General features: G+C 41.1%; 1 protein-coding gene across 3 annotated transcripts in view; it reads left to right on the top strand.

Moving 5' to 3' along the window:
- The window catches only part of Plpp4 (phospholipid phosphatase 4), a 129,271-nt gene that overhangs the window by 99,628 nt on the left and 11,117 nt on the right, over window positions 1–18,526 (top strand). For all 3 annotated transcript variants that reach the window (XM_074078194.1, XM_074078193.1, XM_074078195.1), the window contains exon 6: window positions 17,074–17,244. In XM_074078194.1, the coding sequence (XP_073934295.1) occupies window positions 17,074–17,244 (171 nt within the window). The remainder of the gene's footprint in view (window positions 1–17,073; window positions 17,245–18,526) is intronic.

Genomic DNA, 18,526 nt, shown 5'->3' with positions numbered 1-18,526 from the left:
AATGTAATTCTGAGATATATTTCTTCAGTAAGATTTTTGGATCATTTTCTTTTCTTCAACTTTAATAAATAATGCCTATCTATTTTTGTGCCCTCCTCAGCAAGTCATGAGAGCTCTCATTGCCCACACAGTCTTGTCAACACTTGATATTGTCAGATTTTAGTTTTTGCCAACCTGGAGAATGTGACTGGTGCTCTCCTGGTGGCTGTGATATGTATTTTCCTGAAGGCTTATAAGCCGGGCTTTCTTTTTATAGGTTCAATGGAATGTGTTCTTCCTCTTCAGAGCACATACCTGTTCGTGTCTGTTGCTCATTTTTCAATTAGGCTGTCTACTTTTTTCTTATTAACTTTCAGAGATTTTAAAAATCGTCTGGATATTAGTCCTTTATTGATTAGATCTGTGGCAAGCATTCTCTCCCTCTCTGTTTGTCCTTTGCATTTTCTTTAGGGTTTTTTTTCTTTTATTTGGCTTTCCACAGTTAGTGTGTTCATCTTTTCCTCCATTCATCTGAGTAATCCTCTTATTATTAAGGAAGCAGCATATGCACAGTGTAGAAAGTTGGGATATACAAAGAAGCAAATATTTCTTTTTTAAGAAAGAACTTTATATCTCCACTGACCAGAGGTCACCAACACTGATACCTTAGTTCATTAACTGACATGTGTGTAATCAAAATTAATTTTCAGTCAACAGTCTCCATCTTCCCCATTGGAATAAATTTTCACTTGAGGGTGTACATAAGCCATCAGACGATTTCCCCCAATTGACCATCAGTTCTTTACAGCGTTTGTCAAACCAGGGCTAACCCAGACTCACAGTGTATTTGGAGTTCTCAGTGTATTTGAGAACTAAGTTCTCAACACTAAATGCAGTCAGTTTTATCAGTCCTTTGCTTTGTGGTATTTTTGGTCTTTTTTAATGACATGTCATCATCTATAGACTGGGTTATCTTCCAAGCACTCTTAGTTGCTGTCTCCTTTATGAGCACAATACATCTAAAATCGTTGGGCGGAGGTGGGAAGGGTTGTGTGGTGTTCAGTAACAGTCCAATATGATGCTTTCCCGACAGAGTCCCATCTCTCCCAGCACTGTGTATTGACCTTCAGTGATCTACCGCACAGCCTTGGCCATATCTCAAGCCCACATGAAGAGGGGTTTTGTTTTCCATTCTGATCCATGGGTCTATTTGCTTACTCCTGTACCAATGCTGTATCATCCTTATCATTACAGCTTTATAAGTAGCTTTGAAATAAGTTTTATAAAGGATCAACTCCCCTTGTGGTCAAGATAGGTGGGGCTATCTTGGAGTATAAGTCAGAGAGTTTTAAAACCACAAGGGTTCATTTCTTTCTCAAGCCTCATGTATAATTTTGACACTCAGAGGCCCAGACAAACAGAGGCTTTGCTTGTACTTCAACATGTTCTTGAGATATTACATATTATTGCTGCAAGTCCAGAAGCACAAAGAACCACATACTAGCTCACTATGATTCCTCCCAGGAGTGACACCTGTCAGTCATTCTTATATTTCAGTGGCAGATCTCGTCACATGACCAAAGCTACTTTCCAGGGTGTAGGGGAGTATTATCCTATATAACAAGAGGCAGAGGATGGCCTACTACCTCTCTGGTCTTGTTCTTCTTCAGTAGTGTATTAGCTGTTCTCAGCTCTTTAGAAATAGCTAGTCAAGTGTTATAAAAACCCTTATTGAAATTTTGATTAGAATTTTATTGAATCTCTGGTTTAGATTTGGAAAGAAGTGATGTCTTTCAATCTATATATACAGCATATTTGTCTATTTATTTAGGTCTTTATACCTCTTAGTAATTTTATACTTTTCTCTTTAAAGAATTTGCACAGTATTTATTAGGTTAATTCTTAGTTGCTTTATATTCTTATTGCTATTACAAATTTTATTTTTTTGATAATGTCTTGTAGGTGATGATTTTCTAGTGTCTGGAAATGCAGTTTAGTTTATTGTATTGATTTTTTATGCAGAAGTTTTGCTAAACCCTCTGGTAATTCTACTTATTTATCTATACATCCTTTTGAGTTTTTGCCATAGACTATCATACCATCTGAAACTATGACATTTTATTTTTCCTAAGGTCTTCTTAAACCTTTATTTAATTTTCTTGTTTTACCTCTCCAGCAAGGACTTCCCATACTAGAAATGAGGGTAGCACACATTCATTTCTTGTTACTGATCTTAACGAATGGTTTAAATAGTTTACATTAATTTTAGTTAAGTGTGCCTTTTTGGTAACTTTGATTTTCATTTCTCTTATGGCTATAAAACAGTTCTATTTTAAAATATCTTTTTCTGGAGTTATTTTATAATTTCTATTTATGTTTAGAACTTAGTCATTTCATACATTCAAATGTACTCATGTAAAGTATGTCCTAATTTCAATTAATTCCCAACTTAATGTCTGCACTACTCATTTCTATATTATGTATATGTGCACTTTCTCTCTCAGTTTTTGGTTTCATCCTCCCAGGAGTGAATCTGTTTTTCAGTCTTTTCAAGGAGCTAATTTTCACCTTAAACCTCTTTAATAAGTTTTATTTTCATTATTTTGTTGTTATCTTTATTCTATCTCAATTTTTGAATTTATTCTGCTGCTCTTTTTTAAAAACTTATCTTAAGTACAGCTAAATAAGGTCAGACTTTCTTCTTTTTGAAAGTAATTCAGGATATAAATTTCCCTCTAAATATTGCTTTAGCTACATTTCATAAGATTTAATGCATGCTTTCTAAAATTCATTATTTAATTCTATGACCTGTAAATTGTTTACAAGAGTTTTTTTTAAAAAAAGAAAAAACTCAAGCATAACATTTTTCTCATTGTATTTTAAAATTATTTATGGTTTAATTGCATTGTGGTCAGATACTGTGATCTATACAAATGACTAAACATTTTATCTTAAGGTCAGCTTTAAAGATCTGCATATGGTCATTTTTCATGAATATTCCATATAGCTTAAAAAAGAGTGTGAATTTTAAAATTATATATATCATGCCTAATGTATATTAATTTTTCCACCATTATAGTAGATGTTGTAGTTATAAGGTAGTCATAATTTTATATAGTTTTGATTCATATATTTTTGGTGGGTTTGGAGTTTGAATTCAGGGCTTCACACTTATAAAGTAGGTGCTTTTCTGCTTGAGCCTCATCTCCAAGTCCATTTTGCTCTGGTTATTTTAAAGGTGGGGTCTTGAGAACTATTTGCCCAGGCTGGCCTCAAATTGAGATCTTCCTGATCTCAGCCTCCCAAGTAGCTAGGATTTCAGGTGTGAGCCTCTGGTGCTCAGCGTGATTCATGTGTGATATGTTTAGAATTGTCATCCCCCCATTGTACCTTTTACTGCCTTTGTAATTAATGCGTGACCAGCTTTCTCTCTACTACTGCTTTTAACAATAAAGACCACCTAACATTAATAGTGACGTACTTCATACTGGTTAACACTTGTCTCTTACCTCTTTATCTATCCTATGATTGTCTGTGCCCTGTGTTTCGCATATATATTTTAAAAATTTCTTACTTGGGGACATAATTTCAATTATATTTCTAGTCACTACTCAAATAGTAGAACTTATCGTATATCGTTTTAAGTACTTCTTTCTCTTTTTCTGTACTATTGTCATATCTGATTCTGTCTTTTTCCTCTTTTCATTTGAGAGTTCTGAAAACCTCTGACTTAACACACATGGTTCACAAAGTCTGATTTAGTAGCATTTTCTTCCTCCTGAGCACTATAAGGACATAAGTTCTTTGTCTATGAACAATACATTCCAACTTGTCAGATAGTTTTGCCTGGGGTTTTAATTCTAGCCTTATGTTTCGATTTCTTCCCAACAAAACCACCAGCCTGTGCCTGGTTTAACCCACACACATGCTAAAATTTTTGTTTCCTGTTCCTTTTTCTCCCCTGCTTTTTAACAATTATTGTTGTGCTGGGGCTACATTGTGACGTGTATAAAAGTTCTTACAATTTATCATAGTTGAATTCCCCTTCCATTCCTTTTTTTATATCAGTCTTTTCACCTTCTCCCTTAAATATGTCCTTTAAATTTCCTTAAATGTATTTGTGGTAGATGCTTAATGATTTTGAATTTCTTGAATTGCTCTTATTTGGTTTCATCTTGGGATGATACCTTTATTCAATGCAAACTTCTAGCTTGACAATTTCTTTGAACTTTGAAGATGGCTATTATTTTATTGTTTTCTAGAGTCAGTTTGGGGGCTCCATCTTTTCTTTTTTGGCAGTTCTGGGCCTTGAGCTTTCTAGGAAGGTGTTCTTCTTAGTCATGCTTCCTGTGTAGCTAGGATGACAGGCATGCACCATCCTGCTGAGCTTTTCTGTGATTGAGATGGGGGCTGTTTTGCTTGGGTTGGCTGCAAACCACAATCCTCTTGATCCCTGCCTCTCAAGTAGCTAAGATTACAATAGTGAGCCACCATGCTGGGCTTGGGGCTCTTTTGAAGTTAGCTAGAGGTCTCATTTTACTACTCCTCTGTAGATATGCTTTTTTCTGGATGTTTTTAACACCTTGGGTTTTCTTTTGTGTTATGAAGTTTTATTGTTATGTTTCTATGTGTAGATTTTCTTTTAACTATCTTGTTTGAATTTGTTGGGCTTTATAAATCTCAGGTTTGTGTCTTTCAACATTCTGAGATATCCTTAGCCATTATATATGTGAGCATTGCTTCTTCTCCATTGACTTTATTATTTTATCTTTTAATTTAGAACTCTAATTAGACATTTGTCAGACCTTCTCACACTATGATCCATATCTCTTACTTTTTCTTCATGTTTTTAATCTGTCTCTCTCTCACACAACTGAATTTGGGACAAATTTTTAATCTATTTTCCAATTTACATATTCTCTCTTCAGTTTTGTCTCACATGCTATTTAATGTGTGTATTGAATTTTTTAATTTACTTGCTATATTTTACATTTATAGAAATTTTTTTTGGTCTTTAAAACACCTACTTTATTATTCCTTCATAATGCTTGTCTGGTCCTTATTTTCAATCTTCTCTATAGTTTCTTGAAACATATTGTAAATAGCTATTGTGTATTCTATGCTTTGTAATTCAATATCTAAAGTTATTCTGAATCTATCTGTCCTATGTATTGTCATTCATGATGAACTGAAATCTTTAGTGTTTGGATTTTCTAATTCTGTGCTTTAAGTTTTCCCTAGCACTTTCTTTTTGAGGAGTATTTTGATGTCTGGATTGAAGTTAAATTCTAGAGAAGAATTGTGCTAGCTGCCTAGGAGTATGACCTACCCTGGAACCACTCAAAATTAATTTTCCACTTACAGATTTTTGGATACTGTATGGGAAGCATAAATTATACAGTAAAAACCTGTGACAGTGGCTTGTAGTTTTGAAATCTCTCCACACAGCTCAAAGATGGAGACAGGCAAGTCTCCATGCTATGTCCTTCTGCTGGGCAGGCAGCTTTTCTTATTTCTTCTTGAGCAAGTTGTGTAGACTTTGGAGTCCAAGATTTATTCAGAGTCTTTGGTATGTGCTCAGGCTTTGGTGGGCCTGAGACTTTGTGTCTTCACTCTTGTGTCCCATGGAGACACTAAAATGCAAGTCCCAGGTCAACAGGTATCTATGGATACGCTGTGGGCTCAACCAGGCCTTGCTGTTTCCTTCTGCTGAAGTTCTTGCTCTTCTCTCATGTTGGGGAGCTTTGCTTTTATTGATTCTTCTCTCCATCAATGATGCAGTGATATGTTTCAGAAGCTTGTTTTTATCTTTCTTCCAACATTTAATGATTTCTAACAAGAAACTTGGTCTGCCATACTGCTGCAAACAGAGATGCTGGGTTTGAGAACTGTTAGGTGTTTTGGTGTTAGGAAAAGGGGAAAAAACTGGCTTAGAAGTCAGCAGGTTTGTATTTGATCCCAGCTTGTGTTTCCTCAGCTTTACTAGTAAGAACACCTTACATTTGAATGTTGAGTTTCTGTTTACAAAGTGCTCTTGTAAATATCAAGTCTTTTGAAAGCTGACTGAACAGATGTTGTTACGCTCATTGGGTGAATAGATGAGGCCATATCAGGAGGAGATACCACTCTGATTTAGAACTAAAATCCTCTGACACCTACAAGAGGTCTATTTTTGTGACAAATGCTGATTTGGATTAAATAATTTAAGAGAAGTCAGCCAGGGGATTTCAATTTGAGACAAATTCTGAGCCCCAAACTGGCTTTCTGGATTAAGTCTCTTCAATTAGCAGTGGTCTGTGCAGGTCATGGAGATGAAAACACAACCTATTTGCTTTCTGAAATTTAAAATCAGCCTCCAGACATAAAAAGATCCATGACTCTCATATAAATATAAAATAAATCCATTTGAATTTGGATGGGGTAATGGCAGAGACAGCCTTTACCTGTGTCAAATGAGTGAAGCTCCTGTCCTGTTTATAGACAGTTCCTCTTGAGGTGGTAAGATAAGCACAGGTGGTCTTTGGTCATAGGAATGTTATAGAAAAACAAAACAGAACCTGGGAAAGTTTGGGGATTGCCACCTCATTAGCTGCACAGTCACTGAAGGCTTCTGAGACTGGGATTTCCTGTAGTTTTTTTTAGTAACTGAAACAATGCCTAGCCTAGCTCAAGACTGTAATGTCAAGTCAATTTGCTTTCCCTTTCCACTGTGCAATACTTAAGAGAGGATTTAATTGGGCTGCATGGCCAGGACCCAGTATGGATGGTCACTGCTGGGCAAACAGGCCAGGCACAGCAGATCTTCATGCATAAGCCCACTGGGTGCCCTCCCCATGCAGGCTGAGGGCCCCAACCAAGACTGCCAGGAGTGGTTCATAGGGTTGTTTTTTCCCTAGCAAATCATACAGCAGATTCATTGAGCATCTCATAAAAGACAGGAAGAGTGGAGGCACCTTCTTTAGAACTGAGCAGGCAGTGGCAGTCATGACCCATGAGCTGTTCCTGCAGCCATGCATCCCCAAGTAGAGGAAACCAGGTTAGCACATTGGGCAAGTCAAAGGCTGCTGTCTCTGGGTGTTTCAAGCATGTTTATTACTATTCATGTCTTACTATCAGATTCATGCTAGGCTAAGGCCTTTGAAGGTAAAATATATCATTTTTTATTACAATGTTATCTTTATTCAAATCCTGCCCAGGAGCTTATCAACTCCCCTCAAAGCATCATGTAAAAAGGTAATCTCTCCTTTTTGAAGGCTTTTTCTTAAATTTATGTTTCAGACCACTGTGGTATATCATCAAGGATGATAAAAGGGAAAGCTGTTCCGAGAAGTCAGATCCTGTGTAGATGGGGTCTCTGATACACAAGTGCTTGCCATCCTTGTGACTGACAGTTCACACCAGCTCTCTCAGGGCTGGAGGAACATTTGTGGTTCCTGATAAAGCTGTGAGATGGATGGGGGAAGCCACGGTGACACCTGTCATTTAAAACTCCTTGATTCTCCTCTGCTGACACTTCCCTTCCTTGCCATTGTCTGTTCCCAGGATTGGTGTCTCCTGTGAGTTGAGGATGGCACGGCCACCTTCTTCCCCCAGTTTTCCACTTGTTCTTCCTCTGAATTCCTTGTGCACTGCTCCTGAACTGACTTTTTTTTTTAAAGAACAAAAATCCTCTTTGAAGATGCAAATTGAGGTTCCACAAAGAAGTTTACAGTCTGCTTTTCTCTGTTTGTATTTCCGGCCTCTGACATTTGCTTTCAGACTGATTGTGAGATTTTTTTGTTCTTTTTCCTTTTTCCCCATTGCTCATTCTCAAATAAGGCTATACAACCATTTCCATCATGAGATGAAATGGTCATATATGACTTTCTGTCCCCAAGGTTCTTGGCCTGTTGCCAGAGTACTCAATAAGGTTCAATTATGTTTGTGGAAAGAATGAATGACTTCTACTATTTGTATATTCATTTGGGCACCATGTATGGGTGCCAGGCAGTGTGCTGGATCCTAAGAATTCGGTGGTGACCCTGATGGGCACCTGCCTACTGGGGGTATCAAAACAAATGGGCAATTGGCAGAGCTGTAAACACAGTAATGTTAAGAACAGCTGTGACTTTTGCTCTAAAATTTAAAAAGAATTCAGGGCAAGGGTTGTGGGAGAATTCTTGCCTTGTCTTCACAGTGCAAGGCTGTGAGTTCAATCCCCAGTACCACCAAGAATTTTTTTCAATTAAAAATAAAGAATTCAGTTTCTGAAGGGCTGAATTAAAGTTAGGTAAATAATTAGAACGTTCTGAGCTTCCTTTTCTCATCAATAAAATGACCTAATGGCTGTGCCACTGTGTTGTTCTGGGGATGAAGGGGTGAGATGAGGAGAGCTGCAGGGCAGATGGACATACCTAACACCTGACCACCTGGCTGGCAGCCTGCTGATGGAATGCCACTGAGACCTGCTCAAGTTGGCACAGTTTCTTCTTTCTTTCTTTTTGAGTTTGTTGAAGTGCATTCAACCTGCTCATGCCTTAGACTCTTGGAATCTCTTGTACCTTCCATTCTTATAACTTCACCTTAGCTGAAAACTCAGAGCAGCTCTGCCTTTTTCCTTGAGGCTGGCCCAGATTCTGAGAGGTAACCATCATTTCTTGGAAAACAGAGAGGGTATTTGTTGTAGCTCCATGAGGATTCTGGGATCATCCCTGTAGGAAGAGCCCATGGAAGGGGGGGAGGTAGTAAATAGCTCAATACAGAGCCTAGCTCACTCATACATTAGTTGGAGCTATGCAATTTCAAGCCTGACTCCAGATCTTGTTCCTCTCCATTGGATTAAATCTAACCATTTTCTTTTGTGAATCCTCCCCTTATCATCAGATCTGCATCATTCAGTTAATATGCACATTTATTTAGCATTTATTAACTGTAAGCATGGGAATCTAGCCTCTGCCCTCATAGGGCTTAGAATCCAGTAAAGGACAGACAGATAGGTGACAGGCAATGACATAAATAAGATTAGGCCTTCACCAATGACAAATGAATGCCAGGTACATTTTCCAGTGTATCACAGACTCTCCCATCATTTGTTCTATTGGACAGCTGTTGACTTGTCCACTTTAAAGAGGATAAGGCTGAATTTCAGAAGCTGAGACCCCTCTAAGGTTCACAGAGATGGGAAGCTCTGGAAACAGGATGCACACCCAGGTCCAGCCTGCTGTGTTACAAGAGCAGTTCCCACCTGTAGGTAAACCCCACCTTTACTAGCTTCAGGGTCTCAATTCATTTCACATCTCTGGGGTTGTATCCACCACGTCTACTTGGCTGCCTGGCCTCCTTCAGTGGGCCAGGATGGTCCTCTCCATCTCTCTGGATGGGACAGTTAAGTTACAGTGGCTTCAACAGCTGTAGGCTCAGCCTACTTTACCCATGGTGTTTGGTGCTTACCTCATCTCCCTTGTTCTAGCTGATGACTTTTGGCATCTCATCTGGACACCCATTCTCATTAAACCTTAATGCTGAGGGGACTTAAGTAAGTAATTCTAGTGGAGGCTGCTGGCCGCTGTGACCACGCCTGGAATTTCAGGCAGCCCCCCATGAAGGCAGAACGGATTTAGCCACTGGATTCAAGACCACTGAGCTTATTATGAGTCCCCATCCTCTGTCTTCTAGACTCCAGTCTTACTTCTTACAGAAAGGTTCTTGCATTATTTCAGATTTTGTTTCCCCAGTAAAACTCCTGCAGGGCAGGGACCTGGTTGTATGGATATTCTCCTCATTAGAGTCTAGCAAAGTGCCAGGCTTAGACAGCCCATTTAATAAATAGGTGTTGAGAGAATGAGTGGAAGAACAGATGGTCACACCACACCATTGGGCCCAGTCCTTCTAACATCCAGCATGTGTTCAATTCCCCATTCAACTCTTGGCCTAAAAGAAATATTAAAGGAATCATTAGTGTGAACTTCTCAAAATGTCAAGGATTTTGAAAATTTTTATTCCAGTGAGCATAGACTTTTTGTTTCCTACATCAGAGCAAAAACAATCTCATCTCTAATGGGTGGAGAGGCGAGATTTAAAAAAAAATTACTGCAAGTATTAAGTTAAATCTATTTTGTAATATTCATCAAAAATTTCCCTTGAAATCCTAACACTGGTCAGGTAGCTTAATCATTTACTAATGATCTTCTGTTGATAATTTCATGAGAAATACATAACTGTCTTTCCTTAAGCTGTGTTGAATGGTCTAAATGATAGCTGTACCATAGACCCACATTCTGTCTGGGAGTTATGACAATCTTTTGTTCTGTTTTGAAAATGAAAAAAAATCTCTAGTCAATAATTTAGAGTATTAATGAGTGTAGTTTGTATGTCTTAGCTATGCTGAAACCATGACTTAAGAAACAAGGAAATTGAAATTGCAAATTGAAAAACTAGTCACGTTAATGGATTTGGGAGCACGGGGACATTAAATTAGGTCTTTAACACATTGAACTTGCATCTGGGGAATCCAAGAGACACCCTCTGTGATGAGTCGCTTGGTACAGGCATCGCCTCCTGGCTGTCTGACCCCCTCATCTAAAAGTTGCAGACTTCCTGCAAAGTGACATGGGACAAATATACTCCACTGCCTCATCTCTCTGCATCTTCAAGTTTGTTAATTTTCCCAACTAATATCTACTGAGCACCTTGGGGGATGCCGAAGAGCCTGGGAACCTGGCCCAGGAATTCCAAGTGAATATGGAATAAACTAAGGAGCTACATGCAGCAAAAGTAGGTTTTCTGAAAGCTTCTGTTTCAAACAGAGCATCACAGGACGGAGGTCACACACAACAGTGGCCTCCAGTGATATCAGGCAGCGAATGTGTGTGCCAGTCACTATGTGGAGCCCTTTGCCGTTTGCCACTCACCAGTGCTCACAGTGACTTTGTGAGTTGACTACTACTAACCCTGCAGTGCTAATGAGGATACTAAGGCCCTGAGAGGTGACTCACTCAGGACTTTATGCAGCGCTGGACACTCCAGATGCTCAGTCCTCCCACAGAGTTCCCACTGCTCCCTAACTCAGTGCATGAGTGCATTATTAGTCTCCACGTCACCTGCGTAACTTAATTTCTTGTGGCTATTGGTTTAAATAAAATCTCCCAAAACCATCAGGTAATTCTTTCTCTAGTGTAGACAGTGGGGACAAATTGACAGTGTAATTTGAAGCTCAGGCTTAGAGGTCCATGTACACACTAGGATGTTGGCATTGGAAGGCAGAACTCAAGCGAGATCTCAAACTGGCAGCCCGCAGACCCGGCCCTGCTGGCTCTCAGATGAATTTTGTTTGGTCTGCACTGCATGAAGTTTTGGCTAGTTGTTAGCATTTAAAAATGAGACACTTCCCACAAATATCAGGACCTTTTCTGTCAAAAGATTAAAACTGATGGAAACATGGAACCTCCATTTCCACGTGGTAGACACCAGCCAGAGTAGAAGCAGAGCTGCATCTTCAGATAGGTGAATTCTGCCCAGTGTAACCCAGTCCTCACCCACTCCCATTTTTCCTCGCAACAATGAAGCCAGGCGTTAGTTTCCATTTATCATTCACAAATAAGTCATTGATTTTTTTTCAGAAAGTGATGTGTATCTTGATCAGAGTGCCTAGCATAATTACAGATAGACCAAAAGGGTTTTCTATTACATGAAAGTTGACTCTAATATCCTGTTGCTTACTTGTGTTCATGATGTGCCCAGCCTCCGTGGACATGACGTAGTGACCTGTGTGGTTCAGCCTCTCATTTTACAGAGGAACCTGAAGCCCAGGGAGGAAAGGCAACTTGCCCAAGACCATGTGTCCTGTTGATGACAGAGCCAAGATGGGAACCCGGTCCTCAACTCCCAACACCACACTGCTTCTTATGTGGCCATGGGAGGACGCTTGTTTTCCATGCCCTGGACATCAGATGGTCTTGTGGAGCTAAATTTGCATTTGTTGCAAAACACCCTTCAATGTTAAGTCATCCACTGCCTGTGTAGCCTTTCTCCCTCTTGAAGAAGGAGACCTAGCTCTTTGAACACATAAGATGGAAATTTCATGTTAATTTCCTCACCAAAGCACAATTCTGTCTTCAGTACTAGGGATGATCTGCTTTGTCTGGGGAATTTATTATAATTAGTAAAAGTGAAATATGCAGCAGAACAGACATGGTCTGCCTTCCTGATTCTTACCTTTTGTTTTTAAATGGCAATTTCTTTTTCAATGCCAATTTTCTCATTTTTTATAATCATTAAAGTCAAAGATTTTCTAGTTTTTTTTTTTTGTAGTGTTGGGGTTTGAACTCAATACTTTCTTGCTTGGAAGTTGCTAGCAACCCTTTTATTGGCCTTGATTATTTCGTTATTTTTGAGATAGGGTCTTGCTTTTTGCTTGGGTCATCCTAAACTGCAATCATCCTATTTATACGTTGACTGTAGCTGGGATGATAAGTGCATACCACCATGCCCAGCTTTTTTCTGTTGAAATGGCATCTCATGAACTTTTTGCCCAGGCTGACCTTGAACCATGATCCTCCCAATGTCAGCCTCCCAAGTAACTAGGATTGCAAGCATTTGAGCCACCATGCCCAGCTTCTAGTGGTTTTAAAGTCGAGTGGGGAAGGAAAGGAAGACACACCATGGCATCTGCACTATCACAAGAACTAAAGCTTTCTGTGCATGAGGGACCTTATAAGCCGGTGATCCTTCATGCAGGCTGCCAGGGAGGTGAATCAGTGATGCTGTTCAGTATCACCAGGGAGGCAGGTAGCCCTGCTCGCATGACGCACCATGCACCGAGTGACGTACCACACATCACCTTTTTACTGGTTTCATTGATCCTGCTGCTCTGCTTATTTGTGCTCATTGACAACGACAAGTGAGCATCTCAATTTCCGGAAACAGGGTGAGAAACTACCTTTCATCTTCTTCCTGACTGAGAGCTTCTTTGCTATTCAAAGATCCACACATAAATATTTACAATCAGTTGCTTCCAGCCAAGAAAACCTGCAACGGGCGTGGGAATGAGGGACATAATGCTCCTTCCACATATCTGTGTCTGCTTCCTCTCCATCAGCAGTAAAGTCATGTATGTTGCTTGCATACGTGCCTGGGGTTCAAACACTGGAGCACCTATGAACAATTCCCGACCCCGAAGAGGCAGGTTCATGGAATCCTCTCACCCCACTGGCTTGGAGTTTTCTGCTCATATTTCTGTTGTTGGTAATGTATTTATCCTATGTCTTACCATTTCCATCTTCCAGAAATGGGCAGTACCCTGTCTATGTCTCTGAATTCCTTGGTTCTGGTTTTTAAGGGAGCTGGATTTAAAGGGAGGGACAGACTCACACTGAGAATGGGCATCAACTGACTTTTCCGTGCTAGCATCAAAGGCTTCCTCTCTACCTCCCCAAGTGTCTCAACTCTGTGTGTTCTTTGAGAGGAGAATAAAATGTTGTGTAGTTAGAGTTGGAAAATTTGTCTTTGATGACCTTCCTGTTTTCCCAGTTGAATTTGAATCTGAGCCTTGGTGGTTGAGGATCCCAGGATCTCAGAGCAGGTGGCTCATGGACAATGGTGTCTTTGTCCCAAACCCCTCATCTAACAGGAGGAATCCTGTTAATACAGTCTGGCTTGGTAGAGTCTAATTCTTATTCAGTGGTTATTGGAAAAGACAGGGTGTAAAAGATCGAAGCTTCCCATACCTCAACCATGCCTCCCAGGCCATGGGGAATTGCCTCAGAAGTCCTTTGTCAAAGAACATTATGTCAGTTCAATAACTGTATAAATATCAGGGAGAAAGTGACAGGCATAAGGTTTAGTGTGAAATTGGAGCTTCATCCTGTCACCTAGAAAAGTAGGGGCAGACAGCAAAGCTTTAAAAATACTGTCCAAAGGTGCAATAGCCTGTGTTGAAGAAGTCTAGCAGTTGCTGGATGCCCATGGGCTTTAGGTTATTAGACTGTCTTTTAACATGCCTGTGATTCCTCCTCCTATTTAGAGAGGCAGAGGCTTCAATGATTTGCAGGGGTTATGGTTGTGGGTGCTACCTACTGTGGGAGAGAAAACATTTTACTTGCACCCCAAAGAGCAAAGCAAAGTCAGTGGTGTACCAGAGTTGATGCCAGAGCTGAGCAGAGGTGGGGTGAATGCTAGGGGCCTCACCTCAAGCCAGGCAACCCCTTCCCTTTTCCATACCCTGAAGGTATCCCTAGAACTACAGATAATATTGGTCGCTTGGGCTGCCTTAAAATCTCCAAGTCATTTTTTAATGGGGATGCATACAAATTCCTGCTCAACATCCACTCTGTGTTCATTTGCCTTTTTTTCTGTTTACTTTCCTGACATATGCCAATTTGGCATGACCTATGGTAGTCTTTCCTCTGATTCCAATTTTGTAGACTTTTATCCATAGCCCAACAAAGCCCCAGGATAGGTCTTTTCTGCTCCCCACACTTAGTCTAATTAGTAGATAGACTTGCTAAGCCATCTGATTGGAAGGAACTCCATCACTCCTCCTGTAAGAGCTCAGGATGGAGCCAGCCCCAATGGGAGCCAGATGTCCAGTCATCCGCTCTCACTTTCATACCTCATGGGGTAGCCGAAAATGAAAGAAGGAACAAAACAATGAGACGCGAATGTGAATTAAGAAGCTGTGCACTTGCTAGGATGGTGGCCAAATGGGTGAGTTTGGAACACCACGCAAACCTCTTAATACCTTTCCATCCTAGCCAACCATCCAGAACAGCCTAGGCAATGCCGTATCTTACATGCTCTTTCTTTAAGTACTGTACTCAAATAGCTGTTGGCACTGCCTTGCTGTGCACAAATGCTCCAGTGCACACACGGCTCCAATTGTGTTTCCTTACTTTTGCATCATTTTTATACCTGAGATTAACCTGGTTTAATATTTCTACTTTTAAAGGGAGGACAAAACTCTTCTGTAACCTCATTTACTTCAGTTACTGAAAAAGCCCTATTTTGCTATAAGCTTATGCTCATACTGATACCTCCTTTAAGGAGATGGATTATTTCAGAGATAATTTGGAAAATCTGCAGGTTATTCGTTGCTATATAGCATTGTTATTATAGCTGTGACTATCCTGACATTAATATTATATGGTAAGTTGACCATATTGCTACACTATCTCAGTTTTTGTGTTGAATGGAAATGTTATGGCGGGCTTGCCTATGGCTCTGATCAGTCATTTTCAGTTTATAAAAACTGAGCAAAGCATTTTCCAGTTTTACCCATAGTTTGTACGATTTCTTTGAAATAGACACTTAGAGAACTCTTACAAAGATGAGAATGCGCTTTAGGCCAGAGCTTCTCAGATAGCAATACGCCTTGTGTACAGATGACTTGGAGATACTGTGACAGGCAGGTTCTAACTCAGTATGGCTGGGGCAGACCTGACAGTCTCTGTTTGTGCCAAAGTCCTGCATGACGCTCAAGCCGAGGCTCAGGCTTTGGGCAGCCTCTTAAAGTTGCAGTACTGCCACAGTATTTCTAATGCCTGTTTTACCGATCACTGTGTGAGCTGATTACCCAGGCAGTCTGCCCCCTCGTGTGCGTGTTTTAATCAAGAAGAAAGTTTTGCTTAGACTGACATCCAGAGAAGGTAAAGAGCTGTAGCACCTGCCTTCAACAAAAAGTCTCCAGGATTGGCCATGGCTGCCATGACAACCACCTGGGACATTCAAACCCTCAGCCTCGCTCATACACACATTGTGTGCATACACACACATGCATGCACACACATAATCCAGGAACCACTCCAAAACACTATAGACGGTCCGGCTGGCAATGGGAACCAACTGCCAGTAGTTTTTAATGTTTTCCAGATATTAAGGGTGATTTCATGTGTAGGCTGGGTTAAGGAACATGGTCCTAAGCCCTCAGACATCCACCTTAAAACTCACTGAGCTCAAACTGTGTTCTTTTTTCAGAGTTCTTTTTCTTTTTGAATGAACATATAATTTTCGTACATATTTATGGGGTAGAGTATGATAATTTGACACTTGTAAATAGCATGAAATGATTGAGTCAGGGTAATTAGCATTTCCATCTCCTCAAATATTTACCATTTCTTTATGTGGTGATCCTTTGCACACTTCTGGTTATTTTGAAATATAAAATGAATTGTTACCTTATTGCACTATAGGAGGAATTAGAACAAACTCCTCCTAGCTAACTATATTTTGGTAGCTGTTATCCAAGCTCTCTCCTTCCCTCCCACCCCACCCCCACCCTTTCTAGCTTCTGATAACCACTATTTTCTCTTCTATGAGATCAGATTTTTAGCTTCCACATATGAGTGAGAACATGTGGCATTTGTCTTTCTGTGCCATGTTTATCACTTAGCAGTTCCATCCATATTGCCATAAATGACTGGATGAAAAGCATGGGTCTTATATATGCTACAGACAAATTCCAAAATTGCGGCTATGGATTTTGACAGCCATGAGTTCTTTTTGCAGTTCTAAAAAAACCAAAACCATTACTTCTAGGAGAAGACAGGTGTTTGTCGTCACTGGCTTCTCCACAAAGCCCACTCCTCCATAGCACGTGTGGACACCATTTTAGTGAATGACACCGTTGTATACCCTGTCTCCTGAGCCAAAAATCTAGAGCTTATCCTCACTCCCTGATTTGCCCTTTCCCTTCAAATCTGAGCAGTTCTCACTGCCTTGTTCTGTTGTACTTTTTTCTTATAGACTGTAAAACACTGTTTTAAAATTATCTATCTACATGGCCATGCCCTTCAGCCAGACCCTCAGTCCTTTGAGAACAGAGATATCATCTGATTGCCTCACACAGTGACTGTCTAGCACATAGTGGGTACTCATTAAATCCTTGTTGAATGAATGAGTGAAATAGAAGAGGTTTTGGTCACATGCAAGCCTGGAAGGTCATTCTCATGGTTGAAAGTTCATTCCAGTGTGGCTCCACAAGTACAGACTGCCTAGACGGTTCCTGGTGCCAACGTGGCCACGACTCTGGGATGTGAAGGTGGCGGACAGGATGCCCAGGACACTCTGAGTCCCTGCCACTTACCACCTGCTAGAGTAACACCTGCTGTTTCTCTTTGGCAGTTGCCTTTTCGGGCCTTGGTTTCACGACATTCTACTTGGCGGGAAAGCTGCACTGCTTCACCGAGAGTGGGCGGGGAAAGAGCTGGCGGCTCTGTGCCGCCATCTTGCCCTTGTACTGCGCCATGATGATCGCCCTATCCCGCATGTGTGACTACAAGCATCACTGGCAAGGTGAGTCCCTGCCTAGGGCCTGCCCAGTCCTCACGGTGCTTCACCCTCTTCTCCAGGGATAGGTCTAGAAATGCTCTGAATTGGGGAGAGCTAGTGTCCAATGTCAGAAAGCAGAGTAGGCTGAGATGACAGAGTGGATGCAGTTTTGAAGCAAATATACCTGGACAACTGAGTTCTGGCCTTCATGCTCCCCATGCTGGAAAAAAATTAGAGTTCTTCCTCCTCCTCCTCCTCCTTCATGCTCAAGGAGATTTGCTTGAGTTCTGCCAGTGTCAGGCCTTTGGTGCACAGTCCCCCTGGGCATCAGACCTAACTATGATTGCTGGGTCACTTGACTCAGTCCTGAGACTTGGTGTCAAGAGGTTTTGGGCAACTTTCCCATGGCAAACCCAGCCTACAAGGACATATTTCTTACCATGGGTGCTGTTTCAAAGGATGGGGTCCAGCGGAGGGAACAATTCTAGCAATGCTTGTAGCAGCTGCTGCAAGGCTGGAGTGAGGCTTACCTATGTAGATCTGGGATGTTTGTTAAAATCTAAATCACACAAACCAAGTGAGGGACTGATTCTTGGAATAGAACTAGACCCTTCCATGATCTTCTGTAAACTACAGCTCACAAGTACTGCCTGACATAGCAGACAAGGGAGCAGAGACAGAGGTGATGCCCACGGGAAGGGTGGCTCTTGGGAGACAGCAGAATCTAGGGCAGTTTTTCCCAAAGGGACATCCTCAGATCACCTTGATCAGGCCACCCTGAGCTCAGAATTGGATCAGGGGATGGGGGAATCTGGAGTGGTGGCCTGAAATTTTCATGGTTCACAAGCAAGCCCATCTCTGGTGAAGTCTGAGAAGCGGTGGTAAAGAGCTCTACTGTGTGTCAGCTTTAAACAAACAAACAAAAATAAATGGCCTCATCCAGCTTCCTTGAATGATGATCTTCCACAACCTGCCTACAACCCAACCTTCCTCTTCCTTCCCTGTGCTCCTGCTGTCTCAGGGAATTGCTCTTCTCCTCTTCTTTCCTGTTCTGCTATGGCTACCTTATGGGACTGCCCTTTTCATAAGAACCCAGAGGTTCTTTCCAGTGATAGCAAAGCAGCAGATGAGGCCAGAGGTGAGAGGAATTCCGAGCCAAGAGTGTTTTCTCTCCATTTTCTCTGGGGTCTTCATGCTCCTCTCATCACCAGCCCAGTTTCTCTTGCCTCCGATCCACCCTCTACCCTCCTGGAGCTTAGGCTGTGGGAGTCATATGCCTCCAGCAGCAGCTTGGAGCTGGAGGGTA

The sequence above is a fragment of the Castor canadensis genome, chromosome 7 (assembly GCF_047511655.1).
Source record: "Castor canadensis chromosome 7, mCasCan1.hap1v2, whole genome shotgun sequence".
NCBI classification, from domain to species: Eukaryota; Metazoa; Chordata; class Mammalia; order Rodentia; family Castoridae; genus Castor; species Castor canadensis.
This window is presented reverse-complemented; position numbering and strand designations above follow the sequence as displayed.